This window comes from Macaca mulatta, chromosome 6, assembly GCF_049350105.2.
Source record: "Macaca mulatta isolate MMU2019108-1 chromosome 6, T2T-MMU8v2.0, whole genome shotgun sequence".
Lineage (NCBI taxonomy): Eukaryota > Metazoa > Chordata > Mammalia > Primates > Cercopithecidae > Macaca > Macaca mulatta.
This window is the reverse complement of record NC_133411.1, coordinates 137,265,089-137,292,245: the sequence shown is the minus strand read 5'-3', so window position 1 is coordinate 137,292,245 and position 27,157 is coordinate 137,265,089. Positions and strand designations below refer to the sequence as shown.

General features: G+C 36.4%; 1 protein-coding gene across 1 annotated transcript in view; it reads left to right on the top strand.

Annotated features, from left to right (window-relative positions):
• The window catches only part of FBN2 (fibrillin 2), a 269,025-nt gene that overhangs the window by 201,613 nt on the left and 40,255 nt on the right, over positions 1-27,157 (top strand). Inside the window, exons 33-45 of the mRNA XM_015140689.3 lie at positions 1,153-1,275; positions 3,012-3,137; positions 12,814-12,936; positions 13,525-13,647; positions 19,034-19,195; positions 19,847-19,915; positions 20,375-20,500; positions 21,666-21,791; positions 22,380-22,532; positions 24,592-24,660; positions 25,835-25,960; positions 26,147-26,272; positions 26,697-26,822. Coding sequence (XP_014996175.2) covers positions 1,153-1,275; positions 3,012-3,137; positions 12,814-12,936; positions 13,525-13,647; positions 19,034-19,195; positions 19,847-19,915; positions 20,375-20,500; positions 21,666-21,791; positions 22,380-22,532; positions 24,592-24,660; positions 25,835-25,960; positions 26,147-26,272; positions 26,697-26,822 — 1,578 coding nt within the window. The remainder of the gene's footprint in view (positions 1-1,152; positions 1,276-3,011; positions 3,138-12,813; positions 12,937-13,524; positions 13,648-19,033; positions 19,196-19,846; positions 19,916-20,374; positions 20,501-21,665; positions 21,792-22,379; positions 22,533-24,591; positions 24,661-25,834; positions 25,961-26,146; positions 26,273-26,696; positions 26,823-27,157) is intronic.

The following is a 27,157-nucleotide window of genomic DNA, read 5'->3' as shown; positions in this document are numbered from 1 at the left end:
AGACATTCAGCTGTGTCCAGCCTCCTGTGCTCCAGGATGTCACCCAAATTCATCCTCTTCTTTACATCTTCTTTCTTCTACTCTAGTCCCAACCAGAGAGAGCAGAGAGAGTCTCTCTGTGCTCTCTCTCCCTCTCTGTCTTTCTCTCTGTCTGTCTGTCTCTCTCATGGACCCTTGATCTTGGTGTCTGCTGAATGCTAAAAGAACCCCCCTCTGGTATGTTGGCTTGTTCCCTCTCTGGCCCTCCTGCAGTCCATTCTCCACATAGCAGCAGGAGCATGGATTCAATCTCTTCATAGTCTTCACTATAACCCATTGAATTCAGGATAAAATGCATCTTCCCTCCCTTGGCTGCGGGTTTCCATTGTCTTTCTAGCTTAATTGTCCATCGCCCTCTGTCTGGTGTATTCTGCTTTGCCACTGTAACCTCCTTTTGTTTCTTCAGTCACACCGAGCTCATTTCCTCCTTGGTGTCTTACCATGCGCTCCTCCCTCTGGAAGGAATACCCTTCCCCACCTCTGTTTAGCAGTTAAGTCTTTCTCATCCTCAGGTCTGACGTTTACTAAAAACTACTTCCTCAAAGGGGGCATCTTTGTTTCTGCAGCCCAAATAGGATGCCCTTTTTATTCTCTCATGACACCTTGTAACTTTTCTTCATGGCACATATAGCAAGATTTAATTGTTTTCTGTGTTTAACATCTGTCTTTTCTACTAGACTAAGGGTTCCATGAGGTCAAGAATCATATCTCTGTTTCCTCTTCTATTAAATAAACTTGAAAACTCTTTGTTAATTTTCCTGTTCTGAAATTCAGTATCACCTTCAGAATTGATCCTTTTACTGATAAGGAAACCACTAATAAAATTCACCCTCGGTAGAAGTCAGAATGAGATCTGACACTAGTTTGCTTTGAGCTGTTAAAAAATTCATGTTGACTATATATCTCACAAAATGCTTGAGTTCATCATTTTGGCCCACATTTATGGCATGGACATTGGATATTGGGTCTGAGAGCTTAGTGAATTGGAACTGTGATCCTGCAAACTAAAACGCATGCCATTTGTCCAGTTTATATGTAAATTAAGACAAACTTTCTTTCCAGGTGCTTAAATATTGCATTTTCATTTCTGAACTTTTTTGCTGTGTTCTGCAGATCTGGATGAATGTTCTAATGGAACCCACCAGTGTAGCATCAATGCCCAGTGTGTAAATACCCCAGGCTCATACCGCTGTGCCTGCTCCGAAGGTTTCACTGGAGATGGCTTTACCTGCTCAGGTGGGTGACAGTCCTGAGGTGTGTTCTGATGGGCTGGTCATAGAACACTCTATATGCTTCCTCATTTGAAGAAAATTATAGCTAAAGGAGACAAAAGTAACTACTTTTTTTATACTTGACCTGCAGGTGACTATGTATCTTTCTCTTACATTAAACACAAAAATCTGAATGACTTTCCAGATATATTCTTGAAAGTTTTCAAATAAAGGCATTTGTAACAATCATATACTGTTAATGATTTGCCATTTTGTCTTACTTATTTGTAACATGGTGGTTAAAAAAATGCAGCCTTTGTCTGGATCAGACTACCTGGATTCAAATCTTGCCTATGCCATTTTTTACCTGTAACTGTAAGTGAATTGCTTAACTTGTCTGACCTGATTTAAAATGCAATAGTAATAATACAATTTTATTTTCTTCTTTTTTATTCTTAAATGAATGGTGTGGGAAAACTGTTCAGCTTTTTAAGATAGGATATATGACCTATCTGATCACTGCTATTTAATGTGTTTATCAAAGTCTCAGTAGTTTATCACATGACATTGAAAGGATTAAATGGAATAATACAAATAAAGGACTTAGAAGAACACATCACAAAATTTCAGTAAATATTAGCTTCTATTTAGCTTCTATTCATTCGTATTCTTTGAGGATAAAGCATACTCTCATTGTATGCATGTATAAGACTAGATAATCTTGCTGGACATAAAGTTGAATACTTTTCAGTTTATAAAGTAAGTGTTTCTCAATTGATTTTCAGTACACATTTTAAACCCATAATTAAAGGATAGACTAAATTATTTTCTAATTGTTGACATCAAAAATGCAGCCTCATCATTTTCAGATGCCTGTTTAAGGAAATGTGTTTATTCAATTTTAAAGCTTCATTACTTGTAGCCCTAGATATTGCATCTTTCCTGGCATTTCTCCACACTGTGGTGTCAAGGAAAGAGCATGGCTTTCAAGTCAGACACATCTGCAATCAGATCCTGACTCAGTCAACATGTATGATTACCTTACTGTGGCTCTGTCAGCTTACTTGGATGCCCTTAGCCACAGGTTCTTCCTCTTCTAAACCTCAGGACATTGGTGAATTCAGTGAAAAAATGCATGTCAGGCAACCAGCACAGCACATGGCAAATGACACCCTCACTAAACATTGATTTTTCCTTCCCTCTGATTCCACTTGATAGAATTAAATTATCTTTAAGGTCTGTGAGTAATGTCCATTTGTGTAATTAAGATAGAAGTATTTTTATAAGATTATGACATGAAAGAAACTTTCCCCATTCCCACAGTGTCTCTAGTTTGCTTTAAAACACTTGAACTAGTGAAAAAGCAAGTTGTTTATTCGAATACTATAATTTTCTCAAAGAATGATCACCATTTTAAGGTTAATTCCAATGTTTTTCATATCTAAATAACGTTGGCATACCACTGACAAGAGAAGGCAAATGTGAGAGACGTCTGCATTTCTCCTATTAATAATATTGCAATTGAATGTTAGGGTGCAGGTTAAATAGCTTTTCTTTAATTATATTACAATTCAATGTTGCGGGGGGCAGGATAAATAGACTTTCTCTCAGGTTGATACCCTCCTTTAAGTGAATGTGATTATTGTTTCATGTTAATAAGCATTAAGTCAAGCCAGTAAAACTGATCTATTTATAGGGCAGGGAGAAAATATGTCATGAAATTTGGAACTTGACAGAGATGGAATTTCCTTTTTTGTGCAGATGTTGATGAGTGTGCAGAAAACATAAACCTCTGTGAGAACGGACAGTGCCTTAATGTCCCGGGTGCATATCGCTGCGAGTGTGAGATGGGCTTCACTCCAGCCTCAGACAGCAGATCCTGCCAAGGTGGGTCACCAGGATTCCAACTCATTTTCAAGTTGGATCAACCACAGCAAATGAAACCACAACAAGGGCTGGAACAAGCTCCACCTGGAAGCAGAATACATAGCACATGCTGCACATATAAAAGTCGTTCGTTTAAGCGTGGATTATTTTGCCGAATGAATAATGATGAAGGCAGCTTTCATCTCTTATGAAGTTTTCCTGGCCAAGAGCCAGTAGTTGGAAGTTTGGCTCATTCTTTTTTCTGTTTTAACCATTTTTTCTCTTCTTTCTTTTTTATCACTAAATGAATGACATGTGGAGAAACTATTCAGCTTTTAAAATATGCTCCATTACTTGTCTCAACCACCACTATTTATTGTGTTTATCAAAATCATAAAAAGCTCATTTTTGGCATTTACCTTCATGGTTGAGACTTCTGTCTGTATGTCTGGGAATGGAAGTCCTCTTCAGGGATTCAGCAAGGGCTGTACTTTTGCTTAATACTAGTGGTTCCTTATTCTAAGTGATGACATCATCCCCCTTTCCTAGAAATGGGTCTTTGTGCCTAGTATGATATCTTTCCAAGAAAAAGAATTTGGATTTTCTATTAAATTAGAAACTCAATTCACATTATGTATAGTTTGAGCCATCATTGTGTTATGAATAGGGACTATATGAAAACATAAATGAAGAAAGGAGAGATTGAAAATAGTTTATACACCATAGGGCTTCAGCAGAATTTATGATTCACAGAAAACCTTTAAAAAAACTCAGTTTGGGCTGGGCATGGTGTCTCACCCCTGTAATCCCAGCTCTTTGGGAGGCCAAGGTGGGTGGATCACCTGAGGTCGGGAGTTCAAGACCAGCCTGACCAACATGGAGAAACCCCGTCTCTACTAAAAATACAAAATTAGCCAGGTATGGTGGCTCGTGCCTGTAATCCCAGCTACTCAGGAGGCAGAAGCAGGAGAATTGCTTGAACCCTGGAGGTGGAGGTTGTGGTGAGCCGAGATTGCGCCATTGCACTCCAGACTGGGCAACAAGAGTGAAACTCTGTCTCAAAACAAAACAAAGCAAAAATAAACAAACAACAAAGAAACTCAGTTTGCCAGTCATGCAGCCTCAGAGAAAAAAACCTAACTGCTGAGCAAAAAGGATAAAATGAAAACAGATTTAAAAACTTCCCCCTACATCAGTATCTAACCAAATGAACAGAAATGGCAAGTACTGGCACACATGCACACACACATACACACACACAAACACACAATTCATCAGTGTCAACCAAACAAAACCAAATGATACACCCTGCAGTGGTTCACAGTAGAGCCCAACTCTGCTCCACCGTCAGAAGTGGCCCTGAAGAAAGAAAGTGAGCCAAAAGTTCATGAAATTCTTCAGAAAGAGCAACAAATGTGGAGAGACTCAGAAAAAGGGGATGAACGTTGGCCCTAGGGAAGATGAAGTTACAAACTGAAAGCATTCATGCTTCTACGTTGACCCACAATATTGGGCAGAATCTAATCCATTTTATACAAGGTGACTTAGGGTAAGTTCCTTTTTTTCTTGGTCCTGGTTTCTTTTAAGCACTGAAGTGTAGTAGTAGAATTAATGGAAAATGTGAATCAATGTAAATGTGGAATGACATGATTATTATCTACATCAGTTTGACAAGAGTTAGTGGGAGAAGGAACAGGTCAGCCGTAGCCACTTTCACTAACGTAAATTCTTTATATCTGGACAGGATTTTTCCTTCCTAATTGTGTATTACTTTATGGGTGGCACAGGCCCTTTCAGAACTTCCCTCTCCCCCAAGATGGTGCTAAATAGTTACTGTTTACTGTACTTCCTGCACATCTAGTTTTCTCATATGTCATTACCACAGAGAGAAACTCGTAACTGACAGGGCAGCTGAGGGTTGGCACACCTGTAGTTCACCCTCAGTTGGACCCTCTGCTCCATTCAGCTGAACACCAGCTTTTGAAATCCAAAAAATGTAAATCCATGGTTCTGGCCATTCTCCTTGTTTTTCTCTCCTCTCCACAAGGTCTGGCTCATCTGGACCGTTTCTCCTGAATTTATTAATTGAATCCCTTGTTGTCTACCCATCTTATTATAAGTACATGATCCTCCGATGAACATTTTCCACCACAAAGTCTCAGAATTTCTATAGAATTCAAAAAGTTATTGAAGTTGGCCATTTCCCAGTAATCTCCACCAAAATGAGGGAATATAAAACCTGGAGGAATCCCTGCAAGAACATGATAGAGGACTCCGTTAAATGGAACAGACCTACATACAGACCATTTTCTATAATTTCTAAAGAGAAAGCGAAGGCCAAGTTCATCAACATAGAGCCCAGGGGAGCTCTCCCCATTCTCAATCTTCTCTCCCTCCACCTTATGAAACTTTGGGCGACTGAATACAGCTTTAATGAAACCGAAACCAGCTGTCTTCCACATAAGCTCTGATAAAGAAGGAAAGATATCAAGAGATGTTATTTAAACTGTACTAAAGTAAACAAAAGCTCTTGAAAGAGCAGGCCAAGTAGTGTGTATACAAGCTGAAAAATAAACAGGAGCAACTATACAGGCATCCTATGAAAATAAAAGGAAGAAAAACACAAAAACAGCTAAAGAACCAACCCACAATGGAAGAAAACTCCTCAAGAAATAAAACAAAATTTCCATAGGTACTTTTTGCCATATATGATCTTAATAAAATCATAAATGTAGTTGAACAAGCTTATGGAGATTATAAGAGCTATAGAGTAAAAGGGAGATTGTAGAATCAAGGGAAATAAGAAATGGGGACCAATACAGCAAAATAAGAGAACTATTAAATGAATACAGCAAAAACCAGAAGACATACAGATGAAAATGTAATTGCTAGCATAGAGAAGGGGCCTGAGATAATAACAGGGGAAAAAAAGAGGAAAGAGAAATTAACACTATTAGAGAAAAGACAAAAACTATAAACATCAGTATAATTGGTGTCACTGAAGAGAGCCCAAAAAATCAACTGGAAAAAAAAAGTACTAAACAACCAAACATTTTTGTGCAGTCGAACAAAGAACTGAATATACAAAGCCCAAATTGTAAGACAAAGACTTAGATTTCCTACATTTGTCAACTTTAGTCATAGGAGAAGGATTGAAGACTTCAGATAGAAAAGGCAACACATCTCATATGCAAAGACACACATAGGCTCAAAATAAAAGGATGGAGGAATATTTACCAAGCAAACAAAAAGCAAAAAAAAAGCAGAGATTGCAATCCTAGTCTCTGATAAAACAGACTTTAAACCAACAAAGATCAAAAGAGACAAAGAAGGGCATTACATAATGGTAAAGGGATCAATGCAACAAGAAGAGCTAACTATCCTAAATACATATGCACCCAATACAGGAGCACCCAGATCCATAAAGCAAGTTCTTAGAGACGTACGGAGAGACTTGAAGACTCCCAAACAATAACAGTGGGAGACTTTAACACCCCACTGTCAATATCAGACAGATCAACAAGACAGAAAATAAAGGATATTCAGGATTTGAACTCAGCTGTGGACCCAGTGGACCTAATAGAGATCTACAGAGCTCTCCACCCCAAATCAACAAAATATACATTCTTCTCAGCACAACATCGCGCTTATTCTAAAATTGACCACATGATGAGAAGTAAAACACTCCTCAGCAAATGCAAAAGAATGAAAGTAATAACAATCTCTCAGACTACAATGCAACCAAATTAGAACTCAGGATTAAGAAACTCACTCATGGCCAGGCATAGTGATTCAGAATGCCTGTAATCCTAACACTTTGGGAGGCCAAAGCTGGCAGATCATGACGTCAGGAGATCGAGACCATACTGGCTAACATGATGAAACCCCATCTCTACTAAAAATACAAAAAACATTAGCCGGGCATGGTGGCGGGTGCCTTTAGTCCCAGCTACTCAGGAGGCTGAGGCAGGAGAATGGCTTGAACCCAGGAGGCAGAGCTTGCAGTGAGCCAAGATCACGCCACTGCACTCCAGCCTGGGACGACAGAGCAAGACTCCATCTCAAAAAAAAAAAAAAAAGAAAAAAGAAAAGAAACTCGCTCAAAACCACACAACTATACAGAAACTGAACAACCTGCTCCTAAATGACCACTGAGTAAATAACGAAATTAAGGCAGGAATAAAGAAGTTCTTTGAAACCAATGAAAACAAAGTCACAATGTGCCAGAATCTCTGGGACACAGCTAAAGCAGTGTTGAGAGGGAAATTTACAGCACTAATTGTCTACGGGAGAAAGCAGGAAAGATCTAAAATCAACACTCTAACATCACAATTAAAAGAACTCGAGAAGCAAGAGCAAACAAATTCAGTAGCTAGCAGAAGACAAGAAATCACTAAGAGCAGAACTGAGGGAGATAGGGACACAATAAACCCTTCAAAAAAAAAATTAGTGAATCCAGGAGCTGTTTTTTTTGAAAAGATTAACAAAAGAGATAGACTGCTAGTGAGAAAAATAAGAAGAGAGAGAAAAATCAAATAGACACAATAAAAAATGATAAAGGGGGAGATATCACCACTGATCACACAGAAATATAAACTACCATCAGAGAATACTATAAACATCTCTATGCAAATAAAGTAGAAAATCTAGAAGAAATGGATAAAATCCTAGACACATATACCTTCCCAAGACTAAACCAGGAAGAATTCGAATCCCTGAATAGACCAATAACAAGTTCTGAAATTGAGGCAATAATTAATAGCCTACCAAACGAAGGAAGTCCAGGAACAGGTAGATTCACAGCCGAATTCTACCAGAGGTACAAAGAGGAGCTGGTACCATTCCTTCTGAAACTGTTCCAAACAATAGAAAAAGAGGGACTCCTCCCTAACTCATTTTATGAGGCCAGCATCATCCTGATACCAAAACTTGGAAGAGACACAACGAAAAAAGAAAATTTCAGGTCAATATCCCCAATGAACGTCGATGCAAAAATCCTCAGTAAAATACTGGCAAACCAAATCCAGCAGCAAGTCAAAGAGCTTATCCACCAAGATTGAGTCAACTTCATCCCTGGGATGCAAGGCTGGTTCAACATATGCAAATCAATAAATGTAATAATCCATCACATAAACAGAACCAATGACAAAAACCACACGATTATCTTAAAAGATGCAGTAAGGCCTTCAGTAAAACTAGGCCTTCATTAAAATAGGCCCTTCAATAAAATTCAACACCCCTTCATGCTAAAAACTCTCAATAAACTAGGTATTGATGGAATGTATCTCAAAATAATAAGCTATTTGTGACAAACCCACAGCCAATATCATACTGAATGGGCAAAGTCTGGAAGTGTTCCCTTTGAAAACTGGCACAAGACGAGGATGCCCTCTCTCACCACTCCTATTCAATATACTATTGGAAGTTCTGGCCAGGGCAGTCAGGCAAGAGAAAGAAATAAAGGGGATTCAAATAGGAAGAGAGGAAGTCAAATTGTATCTCTTTGCAGATGACATGATTGTATATTTAGAAAACCGCATCGTCTCAGCCCAAAATCTCCTTAAGCTGATAAGCAATTTCAGCAGTCTCAGGATACAAAATCAATGTGCAAAAATCACAAGCATTCCTATACAGCAATAATAGACAGAGAGCCAAATCATGAGTGAACTCCCATTCACAGTTGCTACAAAGAGAATAAAATACCTAGGAATACAACTTACAAGGGATGTGAAGGGCCTCTTAGAAGAGAACTACAAACCACTGCTCAAGGAAATAAGAGAGAACACAAAACAAATGGAAAAACATTCCATGCTCACGGATAGGAAAAATCAGTATCATGCAAATGGCCATACTGCCCAAAGTAATTTATAGAATCAATACTGTCCCGATCAAGCTACCATTGACTTTCTTCACAGAATTAGGAAAAACTACCTTAAATTTCATATGGAACCAGAAAAGAGCCCATATAGCAAAGACAATCCTAAGCAAAAAGAACGAAGCTGGAGGTATCGTGCCACCTGACTTTAACCTATCCTACAAGGCCACAGTAACCAAATCAGCATGGTACTTGTACCAAAACAGAGAGATAGACCAATGGAACAGAACAGAGCCCTCAGAAATAACACCACATATCTACAACCATCTGATCTTTGACAAACCTGACAAAAACAAGCAATGGAGAAAGGATTACCTATTTAATAAATGGTGTTGGGAAAACTGGCTACCCCTCTGCAGAAGACTGAAACTGCATCCCTTTCTTACCCCTTATACAAAAATTAACTCAAGATGGATTAAAGACTTAAACGTAAGACCTAAAACCATAAAAACCCCAGAAGAAAACCTAGGCAATGCCATTCAGGACATAGGCATGGGCAAAGACTTCATGACTAAAACACCAAAAGCAATGGCAACAAAAGCCAAAATTGACAAATGGAATCTAATCAAACTAAAGAGCTTCTGCACAGCAAAAGAAACTATCATCAGAGTGAACAGGCAACCTACAGAATGGAAGAAAATTTTTGCAATCTATTTGTCAGACCAAGGGCTAATATCCAGAATCTACAAGGAACTTAAACAAATTTACAAGAGAAAAACAGCCCCATCAAAAAGTGAGTGAAGGATATGAACCAACAATTTTCAAAAGAAGACATTTATGCGGCCAACAAACAAGAAAAAAAGCTCATCATCACTGGTCATTAGAAAAATGCAAATCAAAAGCACAGTGAGATATCATCTCATGCCAGTTAGAATGACGATCATTAAAAAATAAGGAAACAACAGATGCTGGCGAGCATGTGGAGAAGTGGGAACACTTTTACATGTTGGTGGGAGTGTAAATTAGTTCAACCATTATGGAGGACAGTGTAGCGATTCCTCCAGGATCTAGAACCAGAAATACCATTTGACCCAGCAATCCCATTATGGGGATATTCCCAAAGGATTATAGATCATTCTACTATAAAGATACGTGCACACCTATGTTTATTGCAGCACTGTTCATAATAGCAAAGACTTGGAACCAACCCAAATGACCATCAATGATAGACTGGATAAAGAAAATGTGGCACATATATACCATGGAATACTATGCAACCATAAAAATGGATGAGTTCATGTCCTTTGCAGGGACATGGATGAAGCTGGAAACCATCATTCTCAGCAAACTAAGGAACAGAAAACCAAACACCGCATGTTCTCACTCATAAGTGGGAGTTGAACAATGAGAACACGTGGACACAGGGAGGGGAACATCACACACTGAGGCCTGTCAGAGGATGGGGATTAGGGGAGGGATAGCATTAGGATAAATACCTAATGTAGATGACAGGTTGATGGGTGCAGCAAACCACCATGGCACGCATATACCTACGTAACAGACCTGCACATTCTGTACATGCATCCCAGAACTTAAAGTATAATAAAAAAAGAAAAAGAAAAGGCAATTCATGAGCTAAACAGAAATATCCAATACCAAAAGACATTAGATCCATGCCCACAAAATTCTGAGGAAATGTGAAAAATATTATACTTAATTATAAAGATAATAAGCATTTTCTTACACATGAAATATGTCAGGTAGAAAACACCTGTGTTTTCACAAAAGTCCCACCCTTCTTGGAAAAAGAACAATCAGCAATGAAACACAACCAATCAAGAAACAAATGGAGAAGTTGTAATGAAACCATTATTGATCCTTTTAAGTAAATAATTAGTACTAAACACTGTGGAAATTATGGTAAACTGCCATAGACATTGAAAAAGTGAAAATGATAAAAATAAGCAGTTGGAAGGATATATGAGTGCTAATTTGCTTATAATTTATTGTATAGAATTAATTAATACTATCTAAAAATTACATTTCAACTTTAGCATAAAGCCAAAAATTTTTTAGCATTTTTTATTCTTAACATTAGAAAAGTATTTTAAAACTGTTGAGATGATGGTAAATTTATCTGATGCATACAAATTGTTTTAGCTTCATGGTCTAAATATGTATATAAATGTCTAAAATGATCTTAAATGATTCTTTCTAGATGGAAACATTTTTGAGTAATTATTTTGCTATTTTGTTTTGTGTATTATTTGAATTTTTGAATATGTATCTATTTTACAAAGGAAAGACAGTAATCTTTTAAAATACCTTCTTTATACAACAATTACATTACTTAGGTGGAAGAAATTTCTAATAAAGTTCATTTATAAGTAAAATAGATTGGGCATGGTGGCCCGCACCTGTTAACACAGCACTTTGGAAGGCCAAGGAGGGAGGATCACTTGAGCCCAGGAGTTTGAGACCAACCTGGGCCACATAGGGAGACCTTGTCTCTACAGAAACTTTATAAACTAGCTTGGTGTGATTGTGTTTGCCTATAGTCCCAGCTACCTGGACGTCTGAAGGGGGAGGATTACTTGAGCCCAGGAGGTTGTGGCTGCAGTGAGCCATGATCGTGCCACTACTCCAGCCTGTGTGATAGAGCAACAACCTGTCTGAAACAAACAAACAAGCAAAAAAATGCACACTCAGAAGGCTGATAGTACAATTCCCTTTTTGAGTATAAATTAACACAATTCAATTGTAATCTAGCTTAAAGAATTTTTACCCATTTATATAAAGAGAATAACTTTCTTACCCCCAATACAATAAAAGATACCTTTGCACATGTTAAACTTTGAACATGATTGGAACCATACCTTAAATCTAAGATAGTTGAAACCAGTATTTTAACTATAACGAATGACCAAAGAAGTCTTGTTTAGACTTAAGATATAACTGTCTGATGACAGCAGTTTAGGATGACTTGTCTAGTCTAGCCTAAAATGACATGCCTGGTCTGCATTCTCCGAGTGTTAGGCAATTTTTATACAAAAATGTCCATCCTCTTTTTGAGAGTAGAAATTCAGATTATTTCCACAGCTATACATACCCATTGATTTTCACCTGAGTGAGGAGTGATAACTTCATATTTATTAACTTTGAGTTACAGCCTCGTGGAAGACTATCATAAACTTTTCATAAATGAATTTTTAGTCCAATTCAATAGAGATATTTTAATGAAATTTACTAGAATATGGGGTCAATGGATCATCTTATTAACATGAAATTAGGGAAGAAATTTCTTCTCTGTTTAAAACTGCTTTATAATAACAGAGAAGATTGCAAAATAAAAAGGAAGTAAAAACTAAAAAGTTAATTAATATTTAATTAAATTTAATTAACTAAATTAACGAAAAAGTTAATTTTAATATCTCCAATATTTAAAAATAATTATGTATTTGTTTTTCATAATATAAAACATTTATCAACTATAAAATGTCTGCTGTTTGCACTAATTAGTTAGAATCTTTGAATTTGCTTTTATCTTTTTTTACAATTTCATTTCTTTGACATGTTTATATTTAATTTTTGTATTTTATGTGCCTTGAGCCAACTCTTCTTTAAGTATATCATAATCCAAGTCATTTAAAATACTAGACCCTCATTTTACCAAGGAAATAATATTTCTTTTATATCTTAGTTCCATAGGTGAACATTAGTTGCTTGCCCTTTGCACTTATCTACCTAGACAAAAAAAAAAAAAAAGCTTTACTGAATAAAAACATCTGAGGGGGGTAGAAAAATGCACTAATGTTAGACATTACATTAAAATTTTAAAATGTCTTTGTAAATAAGAGATTACTATTTTTTTTTAATCTTCAGATATTGATGAATGCTCCTTCCAAAACATTTGTGTCTTTGGAACATGTAATAACCTGCCTGGAATGTTTCATTGTATCTGTGATGATGGTTATGAATTGGACAGAACAGGAGGGAACTGTACAGGTATGGTCAGTTATGGGCTAAGTTGTGTTCTGATTCATTGAAATAAATATTCTGTGCTAATCGTAAAAATTCCTGAGATTTCTGCTTAGCTAATCTATGCATTAGGTTACACATTTTTCTGAAAAAGAAAATTATATTCAGATACGTTTATTTGTAGCTATGGAATTGATGTATTTTTATGTAAATAATATTAAATTGTTATCTATATAATTGTTAATATTAAATATCTGAAATGAAACTAGTAAAGTGTCTCTTTGAATATATGTTCATGTATATGTATATATATACGTGTATATTTGTGATTTTTGTTAAACAAATAGTGACATAATTTTTTCTTCCTCAGAGTTGCAAATTTTAATTAATTACAATGTATTTATCAAGGATACTAAATGCTGTCATAAATACTGTGTGCTTAATATGTGGAACCTGTTTTAGGTATATATCAAAATTTAAGATCTTTATTTTATTGTGTTGAGTCTTTCTAGTGATCTTTACTAACTTTCAAAAATTCCACCAAAGTCTTTGGAACAGCAGTATGCCTAGAAAAAGTAACAGTGGTAACCTGGGCATTTTCAATGCTTCTCCTAGATATTGATGAGTGTGCAGATCCCATAAACTGTGTCAATGGCCTATGTGTCAACACGCCTGGTCGCTATGAGTGTAACTGCCCACCCGATTTTCAGTTGAACCCAACTGGTGTGGGTTGTGTTGGTAAGTAAAGCTATATGAAACAAATAGAATGATCAAGTTGAATATTCAAACTCTCTTGGTAATGAACTGTAATGAATGTTTGCTACAGTTAACTTAAAAATAAAACATTATATGGTTGCCTTTATTGTGTTTGTCTTCCAAATCATCAGCTCCACCTTCCTCCTCTCACAGACTTGATATCCAAGGCACAGAGAAGTGCAGTAATTTTTTCAAGGTCTCAGAGCTTGAAAACGGCAGAGCTAAGGCAGTAGCCCAGGTTGCTGCCTGGCTCCTTGTCCAGTGTTTGGCCAGGATAACCCAGAGTGGTGGTATAGCTATTAGAATATCTATTTCTTCTGCCTACTGGAAGGGTCATATAGCAAAGTAAATGAAGTGATGAGAAGCAAGGAATTAGATAGATGGATTTATGAGCCAAACCATTGGAGCAGAAGTTGAGAGATGACAGGGAGGAGGAGGAGGCAGTAATGAAGGTTCGGAATCTGTGGTCAGCACCTCTGATCTTTAAAAAACAATTGTCCAGCTTTTATTCTCTGCGCTATTCCTGTGTTTTCCTAGAGAAAGAAATGGTCTGGAAAATTTTCTGGAAGTATACAAAAAAAGGGAGGAGTGGAGAATTCCTTGCTTGAGTAGAAATCTGCCTACTGTCCTCAGTGTCAGTTTTTGGGCCTGCAGCAAATGGGAGGAATATTTGCTGCTGTGATTTACACCCACCTTATATACTGTTTTCAAGTTTTAGAGAATACTTTTAATTATCATTTATGGCTACTCCAAGTTCTGCATTTTCCATTCAAAATAATTCATTTGGTAAAGATTGAGCGCCTTCTGTCTAAGGGCTGGAGTTGCAACAGTGAACAGAACAAGCACATTCTCTGCTTTTGTGTTTACATTTTACAGGCAGGGAGATAAATAAAAGCAAGAACAAACAGAATTGGCACTGGAGGTGGTTGGAGGAGAACTGCCATGTTATATTAGGAATGGGGGAATCAGAGCCTTTAAGGAGGGGACAAGCCAACTGGACCTCTGAGGAAAGCCTCCAGTTAAAAGGAGCAGGCAGTGCAAAGGGCCTGTGGTAGGAGAAGACTGTGCGTTAGAGACATAGCACAGGCTGTGTGCAGCAAGAGAGGAGTGAGTGGAGGGGTCAGGGATGAGGAGAGGAATCAGAGGAGCAGTCACCCAGTTCACAAAGTGATTCTCAACCGAGGCTGCATAGTAAACTCCATTTATAACCTGGAAAATATATTGATGCCTGTTACACCCCCAGAAATTCTGACTCACTGGGGCCTCAATATTTCTTAAAAACTTCCTTGGAACAAAGACTGTGAATAGGCAACTCATAAAAGAGAATAGTCTAAACATTAAAAAATGTAAGCAAGCAAATGACCAAAATCATTAGGAATAAGAAATCCAATTGAAACAATTATATAAATACCACTTTACACCTCATATACTGGCAAATACTAGGAAACTTGGACAATGTGAAGTATTGATGGGGACATGGGCCTTGAGGAGCATCCTGTTCTGCTGGTAGAAGTGTAGACCAGGGCAGCCCCTCAGAGAAGATACTTGCACAACAGTATACCAATTAACTGTCAGTGTATAATCAATGTTAGTTTTTGAGTTTCTTTTTGGAGCAATTCTATTTGTATGGATTGACACTTTATTGCTTTCGTTCATTCTCAGTTCCAAAAAACAAAGACTCATTCTATCTCAAAAGTGCCAAGGAGTCTATTGGACCCTTTCATAAGTCTGAAACATTATAAAATGTTAAGAGATCATGTTTTTCCTTTGTCTTGAAACATTTTGACATTTTATCATCCTAGCTGTTACTTTTATCATTGTTCACCATTATGTCCAATGGATACAACAAACAGAATAAAATAATAAGAAGTGGAAAATTATGGCATCACCTAGAAGGAACATGCATTAGTGAAATAAAATGTCACTGTTGCATCATCCTTCAGTTTCCTTATTATATTGCCCTAAGGATTGCATCATTTTCTCAAGAAAGTACAAGAGAAGACTGGAGACACCTTACTTGAAATCTTTTAGCATTTATTGAACACAGTTGAGAATTTAGAAGTCTTTACTTTCTGGCCATAATTTTTGGCAAAAAGAAAAAAATGACAGTGGAAAATATTTCACAGTTGTTGGTTGAGTCAGGTGACTAGAGAGAGACAGAGAGCAGCTCTTTCGTCTAGATTCTAAAGGTGATGGTGAAATGAATCGTCTAAGCACAATCCCCGACTAAGTGCCTTCAGAGACGAATATCCTAGGTGAATTTTTTCAAACTTCAGAATCAACAAGTGAATGGACAGTGTATTTCTGTAGACAAAGGAAATGAAGTATTCTCATCCACTTAGTCAATAAAAAGAACTTCAACCCACAATATTTGGTAACAAGAACCTGAACCATCCCAGGTTCGTGGATTCTTTCATATTTTCATGATGTTTCTGTACCAAAATTCAATTGATATGATTCATAAGTAGACAAAGATAAAGGCAGGTATGTATAAAAGGTTATTGGAAGGAAATATGTGATGTAGAAATGCAGTCACTAGATTGATTATTTTAATTGGTGTTGATAAATCTAAAAATGAAAACATTTTCTATTTGGTAGCCTTTAAAGAAGACGGCTGTCCTCTCATCAACAAAATCATGAACTGTTAATGTTTTCAAAAATTCCTTTGGCTATTGCATTTTTATGAAGCAAGAACAAGAATAACCAGAAATAATGATAAGCTAGAACCTATTAGAGATGTGTTTGAAACCTGGAAATGGTTTTTACAAAGTGGATATATTCCAAGTTCATGAATGATAGTTGATAAGCAATTAGTTGCATTCAGAAGATCAGTTTGAGTAGAATATCTTCAAAACCAAGAAAATACAGATTAAAAAATTGAGTTAGCTATGATTAAATTCTTATTAATATTGCTAATAAAGTTGTTTTCAACTTTTTTCTTCTGTATATTAGTTTTTATAATATACCTTTCTTCTGTAAATGGTTTTTTTAAATTACTTAAAAATAGTAAAAATTAAAGGGTTCATTGGATGTAGTTGGTAAATGATGACTCTTTTTCCTGACTGAAGGCTAAGTATAGGCAAACTCTGTAAATCAACAATTCCTTTTGTGGCTCTGCATGCCAATGGCATTAACTCACAGGCCCATACAGAGACACATATATGATGTTCATTGCAGCATTCTTTGTGGTGGTAGAGTTTTAGAAACCATTTTTGGAGAGGAGGGTTTTTTTTTTTAAAGGCAGTTGTACACCACGAAGCTGACAGACTGGAGATTCACAGAACAAGCATGAATAGAAAAGTTATAAAAATGAAATGAGATGTATGACAAAAGACATTTGTGTAAATTTAAAATGAACACATTAAAACAAAAATATTTATTTTGCAGGAGCACATGTAAAAAGTAGTAACATTAAATACATTTGGATGATCTGGTAGAGAAGGAGAATGGGAATGCAGAATAAGGATAAAAGAGAAAGGGAGGGGGAGGAGAGAGAAAGAACAGGTGAATAAATGAGGAATAAATAAACCTAATTAGGCCAGGCACAGTGGCTCATGCCTGTTACACCAGCACTTCGGGAGGATGAGGCGGGCAGATCACAAGGTCAAAAGATGAAGAACATTCTGGCCAACATGGTGAAATCCCGTCTCTACTAAAAATACAAAAATTAACTGGATGTGATGGCAGGCGCCTGTAGTCCCAGCTACTCGGGAGGCTGAGGCAGGAGAATCACTTGAACCCGGGAGGCAGAGGTTGCGGTGGGCCGAGATCGTGCCACTGCACTCCAGCTTGGCAACAGAGCAAGACTCTGTCCCCAAAAAATAAATAAATAAATAAAAATAAACCTAATTAGAAGGGGGACCATGAGAATCTTGCTGCATCTGAGATTCAGCAACAAAAACAAAATGCAAAATCAGAGAAAAAATAAAGGAAAATTAGTTTTTTTTAAAAGCCCGAATGATTCTAACGTGCAGCCAGGGATGAAAATTACTCTGTAGACTGCTAAGAACTCTAGATTTTATTCTGGTTGAGAAGAGAAGCTATTGGAGGTTGCCTGACCTAAGGTAATGCTATTGAAGGGTCACTCTGACTTACAGAAGGAAAAGTAGACCATAGTTTACTCAAGAATGGAAGTTGAGAAAAGAGTTAGAAAACTATTACATTAGACTAGGTAAAGGGATAGTGACGGTGGCTGGAACTCAGTAGTAATTAAAAAAAAAAAAAGATAGTAGTGATAGAGGCAGTGATAAGTAGACAAATTCCAGATATTTTTGTTTGTTTGTTTTTTGTTTGTGTTTTTGTTTTTTGTTTTTTGTTTTTTGAGACGCAGTCTCCCTCTGTCCCCCAGGCTGGAGTGCAGTGGCACGATCTCCACTCACTGCAAGCTCCACCTCCTGGGTTCACGCCATTCTTCTGCCTCAGCCTCCTGAGTAGCTGGGACTACAAATGCCCGCCACCACGCTCGGCTAATTTTGTATATTTTTAGTAGGGACAGGGTTTCACCAAGTTAACCAGGATGGTTGTTTCCAGATATGTTTTGAAGGTTGAGTAGACAGCCCTTATTACTTGATTGAATAAGGAGTCAAAAATGATGTCAAAGCTTAGGGGGCCTGTGCAACTGGAAAAAAAAAAAAAGAATTTCCTTGTATTGAAAATGCAGAAGACTGGGAGAGAAGACAGCAGATTTTGTACATGGAGGAAAGAGCATCGACAATTTGATTTTAGATGTGTTAACTTTGAAATAACTATTAGATGTTTAAGAGAAGAAATGAAATACGCAGTTGGCAGAAGGGTCTAGAGTTCACAGGAGAGATGAGACACAGAACCATAAATTTGAGAGTTCTCAACAAAAAAGTAATATTTAAACCCATAGACTCAATGGAGTGATCTGGATGATAACTGTAGAGATAAAGAAAAGCCTTAGATTAGCAGATCCCTTAAATATTTTCTCTAAGTTTGTTACAGGCTATCTTTTCCAAAACCTGCGAAGTTAGCTATGCAAGTTGAAACTAAACCATTGGATAAACTCATGATATAGATTAATTATACAAAAAATGTGTTGTATTCATATTATTGGAGGTCCAGTATGTCCCAAATGAGAAATGTCTTACTATCTTGTCCATTCCATGAGTATAGGAAAATATGGTCTGTGTGGATTTCTAAACATAGGAAAGTCTGCCATAATTGGCTTCCTCTGACGCAATCTCAAAAAAGCTTAAAGCAGGCGATCGCTTGGTAGTAAGGATTAAAAGGAGCCTTTCATGTTAATGTACAAAATTTGAATTTCATCCTTTGAGTGACTTTTCCCTAAAATGGAATCCTTACTATGTAAGCAAGGGCAAGTGTAAGCTCCTTTGTTGCTCTACAGACAACCGTGTGGGCAACTGCTACCTGAAGTTTGGACCTCGAGGAGATGGGAGTCTGTCTTGCAACACCGAGATCGGGGTGGGCGTCAGTCGCTCTTCATGCTGCTGCTCTCTGGGAAAGGCCTGGGGAAACCCCTGTGAGACATGCCCCCCTGTCAATAGCAGTAAGTACAAAGCTGAAGAAGAGACAGAAAACCACCTGGTGTCTAAAGATTCGTTGCAATTTTATTCCTGAGCTGGGAGTAAGGAGTGTTTAGTGAGGACAAAACAAAAAAATTGAATTTGGACTACTTTCAGTGATCACACTGAAACCAGCCAAGAGTGTTAAAGGATTTGAATTCCTCTCTTCCTGTGTTTTATCATGTATGGATAGTACTAATATCAATTCTCCATGATATCACAGATAAAACATATTCCTGATTCTTCTCAAAGGTTATTTAGTTCAGCTTCTTAGGTGTGTTGTATTCCTGAAGTCAATTATAGAATGCCTTAAATTGAAACATCTGTTCTGATATGAACATGAACCAAAACCTGTATTCTCTAAACTCAATTTACTAGCTAAAAGAACTGCAAGGGATTTTTTTCTTTAAATTGAAAACAAATGGTTCGTGTTATTCTACTGTGTATGTGATTAATAAAGTATGATCTTTTATGTAAAATATGTAACTTTAAATGTATATGAAAGGGCACTAAGAAAAATTTGGATACATCCCTTAGGATGAGTATATTGAGCCTGTCATTTGCTGAATGCTTGCTTGTTGTCTCAGCCACTTGGACACGGGTATCAAACCTCTTATTTTTCTATTGTTTTGTAGCGGAATATTATACCCTGTGTCCCGGAGGTGAAGGCTTCAGACCTAACCCCATCACAATCATTTTAGAAGGTGAGCTAATCCCACTGTCACCCAGATTTAAACAAGGTAAAGAGTTAGTTTTAGAGAAAAGCTGGTGGAAAAGTTACGGGGCAGAGCAGTCACAGCAAGATAATTTAGTAAAATTACAGATGGACTTTAATTACTAAAATGTTAAACGACCACTTTTATCAAGCAGTAATGATCCATTGCAGTGATTTGATATCTGACTGTTCTGCAGAGAAACTCTTTCCCATTGTCCCCTACCTTGAATAATCCCCAACTTATTTTATTCATTTTCTCAGATAATGGTAAAAGTTCCATGACAAAGCCAAGAAGATACTTGAGCAGAATAAACTTGCCATCTAAGTGTGCATTCATTTGGATGCATAGAAGTCTGCTGATTCTTGCAAGATCACAGTTTTGAAAGATCTAATACTATTATCCTTCATGAAGGTGTTTGTTTTAAGTGCACTATCTCCCCTTTTGCAGACATTGACGAATGCCAGGAGTTACCAGGTCTCTGCCAGGGTGGAAACTGCATCAACACTTTTGGGAGCTTCCAGTGTGAGTGCCCACAAGGCTACTACCTCAGCGAGGAAACTCGCATCTGTGAAGGTGAGATGAATTTGATGCCTAAAATGCTCAGTGCTGTTCGAAACAAAATGGCTGCCGAGGCCTGGGGGAAAGGCCCATCCTCAAATTCTACAAAAGGCTCAATTAAGACTGGTTCATAGCTTTTTTCTTTTCATATCAATGTGGCTAAGTTGTATGATGATAGACAAATTAATTTACAGCTCATTGCCATAATTCACTATATTTTTCTATGAGGCTTGATTAAATATAAATTGGGAAAATGGGGTAGTATGAAAACCTACAATATTAAGTAAGTTGTTAGTGAAAATATTGATAAGCATTACATTTTACAAGGAAAAATTGGTAAGCTTCAATGTGACCATTAACTTAATATTGATCAGTAATTTTTTAAAGGTTGGACTATATGGTATGAAGAAGTTCAAAGGTTATGCAGCTGCCATTCTTGCTTCCGTCCCCTCACCTTATCACATGGTATTTCAATTGTTTTAGGGGCCTGTCTCACCACTAAACTGGGGGCTTCTGGAGGCACGGTCCACATCTTACTCATCATTACAGCTACAAGTTCTAGCTTACAGTAGAATCTCAATATTTAATTGTGAAATGAATGAATCCTTCTAACTGAATATTAAGCATGTAGCGTAATTATTTCCATTTTAACTTTTCTTTTGGAACACGTTCGATAAATGCATCTGGAAGAAATAGGATATAATAAGGAGAACAACCAGCAGCTGCACTGCTTTAAGAACCTCTGAATTGTTACTAGTTTGAAAGAAGCTACAAAGACAAAGGCTTTCCCAACCTGCATTCACTTTAAAGTTGGCATTAAAACTTAGCCTAAGTGACATAGGACGAAAACAGGCTTTAAAGAAATTCCAATTGAAGAATGTGAATTACAATTAAAAAAAAAATATATATATATATATATATAGGTGCCAAGGAAATTATTTTTTGCCACTTTAGAATAATTTCTTTTGATGCTTTATATTTTTTAATATGGGGATTTTTTTCCTTTGAAGAAAGGTGTATCTGTGTTATATAAATGCGTATTTGGCATATTTTCTTTATTTCTAAATTTTGCGTAAATAGGGATTTAGAGAATCACATATGCTTTGTTCAGTCATCTAAGTAATATAAATTCATTGAAAAAATATATTTATTAATTAATGGATATTCTTGCCTACTCTAGATATTGATGAGTGTTTTGCACATCCTGGTGTGTGTGGGCCTGGGACCTGCTATAACACCCTGGGAAATTACACCTGCATTTGCCCACCTGAGTACATGCAGGTCAATGGAGGCCACAACTGCATGGGTAGGTAAAGAACTCTGAGATTAATTACAGCACAGTTGTCAACTTCACACCTAAAGCACTTATGTCTCAGAACTATTGTTCAGGAAGTTTGAAAGTTAAATCTTCGTGAATTGAGATATTTCAGAATCTTGTAAGCTGCTGGCTTAGTATCAAATTTTTGACCTTTGGATATACATTTACATTTTTAAAAGCTTGAATCTAATGTAGAAAATTTCCTCAAATGTTATATATTCGTAAATTTGTCATCTCCATTCATACAGTGTGAACATTAATATACAAATAAAATAACATTTGAATTTTAATGCTTAATTTTTTTAATTAAATAAATGATTTTGAGAGAAAAACAAATATGTATTAACATTGTCTCCAAAGAAGATTATAAGTGAAATCCTTTATCTAAGGATAAAGGAGAGATGTTAATCTAAAAATGATTTATGTTTAAAGACTTATTTTAAGATAGCTTCAAATGACTCAGAAGGTTTTCAGAGTTGCGTTCATCAGGAAAGCTTGATGTCTACAGCAGTGCGGGCTTCATTATAAACTACTCATGGATACAAATGGCCAGCTTCTTTGTTTTTCTTTATGTAGACATGAGAAAAAGCTTTTGCTACCGAAGCTATAATGGAACCACTTGTGAGAATGAGTTGCCTTTCAATGTGACAAAAAGGATGTGCTGCTGCACATATAATGTGGGCAAAGCCTGGAACAAACCTTGTGAACCATGCCCAACTCCAGGAACAGGTAAGCACATGGCTCGTGCTTCCTCTGACTGCCGTGTCAGTGATACATGCATACGTGTAACAATATAGTCAAAGTCAATGCATGCTAAAACTAGAGATGCTCAGTTCCGAAAATATTCAAGAGCATCATATGGCTCTATTTCCCAAGTGGCCCTCTTTGAGATTCACACACTAACTTCTGAGACATTATGTTGAATAGCCTTGTAAATCCTGAAAATAAGATCATTGCTGAAGAGTTAGAGTTTATAGCATTAGTCCATTTAAACTTGGTATCTTAAACTATGCTTGTCAATTATTGATTTATTCATCAAACAAATCTTTCTTGAGCAAGTATTGTATGCCACTTTGCTAGACATGGAAGGTGTAATATTTGGAAAAAAACTAAATTCAAAAAGTTCATTTTTTTAGTTCAGTCATGGAAAATATGCAAAAAGTGTTTTTATGAGCAAATTTTACATAAAAGCAACCCATTGTCAAAATGTGCCTTTACATCTTCTTCCTCAGACATCAATGAAATTTTTAGGCAAAAAATAGAGCTTGTCTTTACTTGGTCATTTTTTTTTCACAAGACAGATTCTTTTGAAAGAAAAAGTGAAAGATAATAGAGATAAGACCAAAAATGCTTGTCTTAAAATTGCTGTCCATCAGTTTCTCTTTTATGACCTGTAGAATGGCAACTTTTAATAACTATAGATACTAAGAGTTGAACCAGTAGGTCAAATAAGAAACGGTGATTATATATTTGTTACCAAATATTACCTAGGGTATTTGTATTTAAATGTTTCATTTAATGTGTTGATGAAATGAAATTCAGGAGAGAAATGGTGAAAAGCAACACATAGGCCTTTTTCAGTGACTCGAATTCACTGGTCAAATGGATTTTCTTAGCCTTATCTTGCCATTATTATGTTCCATACAATTAAATAGAAACATTCCTACAATTCTCAACTTTCAAACTGCATAGTTACAAATTGAAGATCATTGATTTGGGGAATTAAAATGGCACTTTCTTTGTGAGAAGAAACGAAAGCTTAGATTTGAGAGACAGGTCTGTATTTAAATCAAAACTCTTAGGATACTTATTGTGGAACCTCCTGCAGAGTATTTATCCTTTCTGAAACTAATTTCTCATGTATAAAATGGGAATAATAAATAATTACAGTGACTAATTCATATGGTTGCAGTGACAATTAGGGAGATTATACATATAAATTATAATGTGTACATTGCCAGACAATTAGAAACCATTAAATTGAGCATCTGTTGTCTTTCTCCCTGTTCTCAATACTCGGTATTTATTGCTGGATGAAATATACAGCATCCCTGACCCGATAGCACTTGGAATATAGTATGCAGTTCAAGTTTTACCTAATACTGTTTTCAGGAGTTTTACTCACTTGTATAGCATTGAGTGTCAGAAGCATTTTCATCTTGCAAATTATAATTCTTTTAAATTTCCATTGATTTGGTGAATTATGTGTGAGAATACCTCTTATAGTCCCTATTTTATTTCATAATGCATTGTTTTTGATGATTCGAATTTCACATTCCAACCAGTAGACACAGTAAAAAAAAAAAAAAAAAAAAAAAAGATAATATTCGTATCTCATTCATTATTCATTGTTTGCCTATTTCCCCTCTACAACATTATTTTTGCATGTCTATACCTTTGTGCGCTCTGTAATTCCTTTTTCAATTTGTACTTCTCTTTTTTAAATCTTTATGTATTGGATGTTTTCTATAGCTCTGCGTATCAAAAGAAAAAGAGTATTTAAATATCTAAATAAACATTTTGAATCTTATAATGATTTACTTGCCTTCTGATATTAGAGCAGTAAAATGTTAATGAGAGTAATAGAAATAACAATGATAATAATGGTAAAGAATGCCTAGATCCACTCCTAGTAGAAGCTGGCATTGCTATCAAATAAATATAATTGAAATCAAAATGTCTGGTTGTGAATAATGTAAAATATATTTGTTTGTGAAAGTAATACAAAATGTTATTTTGAAGGAATTTGAGAAATTTAAGAGTGCATTGCTTTGTTTATATTTTAAAGCTGACTTTAAAACCATATGTGGAAATATTCCTGGATTCACCTTTGACATTCATACAGGAAAAGCTGTTGGTGAGTTTTTCCAGATTATGTTTGTTTTAATACATACGTGTATCATTCTGTAAAAATCTGTGTTTTTAAAATTTAAGAGTACCGCAAAGCATAATAATCTGGATTCCAATCTAATATAGTTAAATAAGAGAGAAATAACAGGCTTACAGACTCTAACCAGGTATTAATAATGATACTCCATCAGCATAGTCTGGTGATTGGGTTATGGTAGTCATGTGACTATCTGAATATTTGCCACATCCACCATGCTAAAGCTTCAGTTGTCCTTGTCATGCACATTGTATTACATGACTCTAAATAATCTACCTTATTTTAACCTTTAGTTGCTATTTTCTTAAGTACATTTTTAAATTTTTGGTGTATTTTTGCAGTTTCCCTTTTTACTGGTCTAAATATGAATTTGCAGACTTATTTTTCATATTAATTAATTCCTTCTAAATGTACATTGTGTTGCTCACTCTAATTTCCTTCCTCAAAGATTCGGTAAGCAATATCTTTTACTTTTTTTTTGAGATGAAGTTTTACGCTTATTGCCCAGGCTGGAGTGCAATGGCGCAATCTCGGCTCACTGTAACCTCCGTCTGCTAGGTTCAAGTGATTCTTCTGCCTCAGCCTCCCGAGTAGCTGGGATTACAGGCACCCACTACCATACCCGGCTAAGTTTTTGTATTATAGTAGAGACAGGGGTTTCACCATGTTGGTCAGGCTGGTCTCAAACTCCTGACCTCGTGATCCGCCCGCCTCAGCCTCCCAAAGTGCTGGGATTATAGGCGTGAGCCACCACACCTGGCCTAAGCAATTAAGTCTCCATTATGAATACATGATAAAACAAAGTACATACAATGATGAAAACATAGCTTTTTAAACAAATGACTAGCAGCAGTTAGGGTAACCTGAAGAAGAGGTTTGATTGCCTAGGAAGTTCATTTGCTATATTGACTCTGAAATTACTTGGTATATTTTATCAGCTACTTACATTTTTTCCATCACTGTTTCTGTTTTCTGGTATATATGTTTTTATAAACCAAAAAAATTATCCATGCCAGTATATAATTGATATTTGTGACACTGAATATTTGTTCTCATCCCAGGGTACATGTACCATTATTCAAGGTTATATGGTAAGTACATTAAGCAGAACAACATATATTTGACCAAATCTGTTCCGTTTCAGACATTGATGAATGTAAAGAGATTCCAGGCATTTGTGCAAACGGTGTGTGCATTAACCAGATTGGCAGTTTCCGCTGTGAATGTCCTACAGGATTCAGTTACAATGACCTGCTGTTGGTTTGCGAAGGTAATCTGAATAATGTATGTCCTTTATCCAGTATAATTTGGTATACATAAATAGCATTTAGATGGTTTCTGATTTTTACTATTTCTTCTACAATTTTTCAAGAATTGATCATCAAAGTGTGACGTGAATGTAACGCTAATACAATAATAAAAAGGACTCCTTAAAATGGAACTGTTGCTCTTTCAGATATAGACGAGTGCAGCAATGGTGATAATCTCTGTCAGCGGAATGCAGACTGCATCAATAGTCCTGGTAGTTACCGCTGTGAATGTGCCGCGGGTTTCAAACTTTCACCCAATGGGGCCTGTGTAGGTAAGAAAGAGGCTGACTCATTCTTTGGCACTGAGCAAAAGATTCCTTAGCTTTCCTATCAAAAAATACTTGCAAGAATAATTTCAGAAAGATTTTCTCTCTCAATCTGTTCACTTATAGTGAACCTATTTCACCATATCTTTTATTTTGTTAAGAAAATAGGTCTCTTCAATGGATTTCCCCAGGATTGGACCTAAAACAAAATAATATCCTTGAGATACCAAAAAAACATAAATAATTGCTTAAATAGAGAGAGTTGGATAAGTTAAAGCCTCGTTCATTTCGATTCAGCTATTGTTATGGTTCATTTTCAGCCTGTCTATAATAATTAATAGCAGATTAGAGAAACACAACTGTGAAAAATGAAGAAATCTTAATAAAAATCAGATACATGTAACGTGTTTTGTTTGTTTGTTTGTTTTAGATCGCAACGAATGTTTAGAAATTCCTAACGTTTGCAGTCATGGCTTGTGTGTTGATCTGCAAGGAAGTTACCAGTGCATCTGCCACAATGGCTTTAAGGCTTCTCAGGACCAGACCATGTGCATGGGTAAGAAGGACATGTGGCTCGAGGGAGTGAAGTGGGGCTGGGACTCCAGAACAAATCACAGTTCCATCAAGTGCCATGACTAACTACTATGTGTCGGTCAGAAACAATCTTGCAAAAAATTAACTAGGTCAAACTGTTTAAGTCTTGATTCAGTATAAAATTTGCAAACAGGGACATACTGCAATATGTTCTTCAGTTCAGTGATTCACAGCTTTTTCTCTAGAAGATGTTCACATGGCTCGATATGCACTCTGAGTCACTTGGGCTTGTGTGGAACTTACCATAGCACCGGCTGCCCTTTACTTTCATGTTTCTCCTCAAGACACCATTTTGGA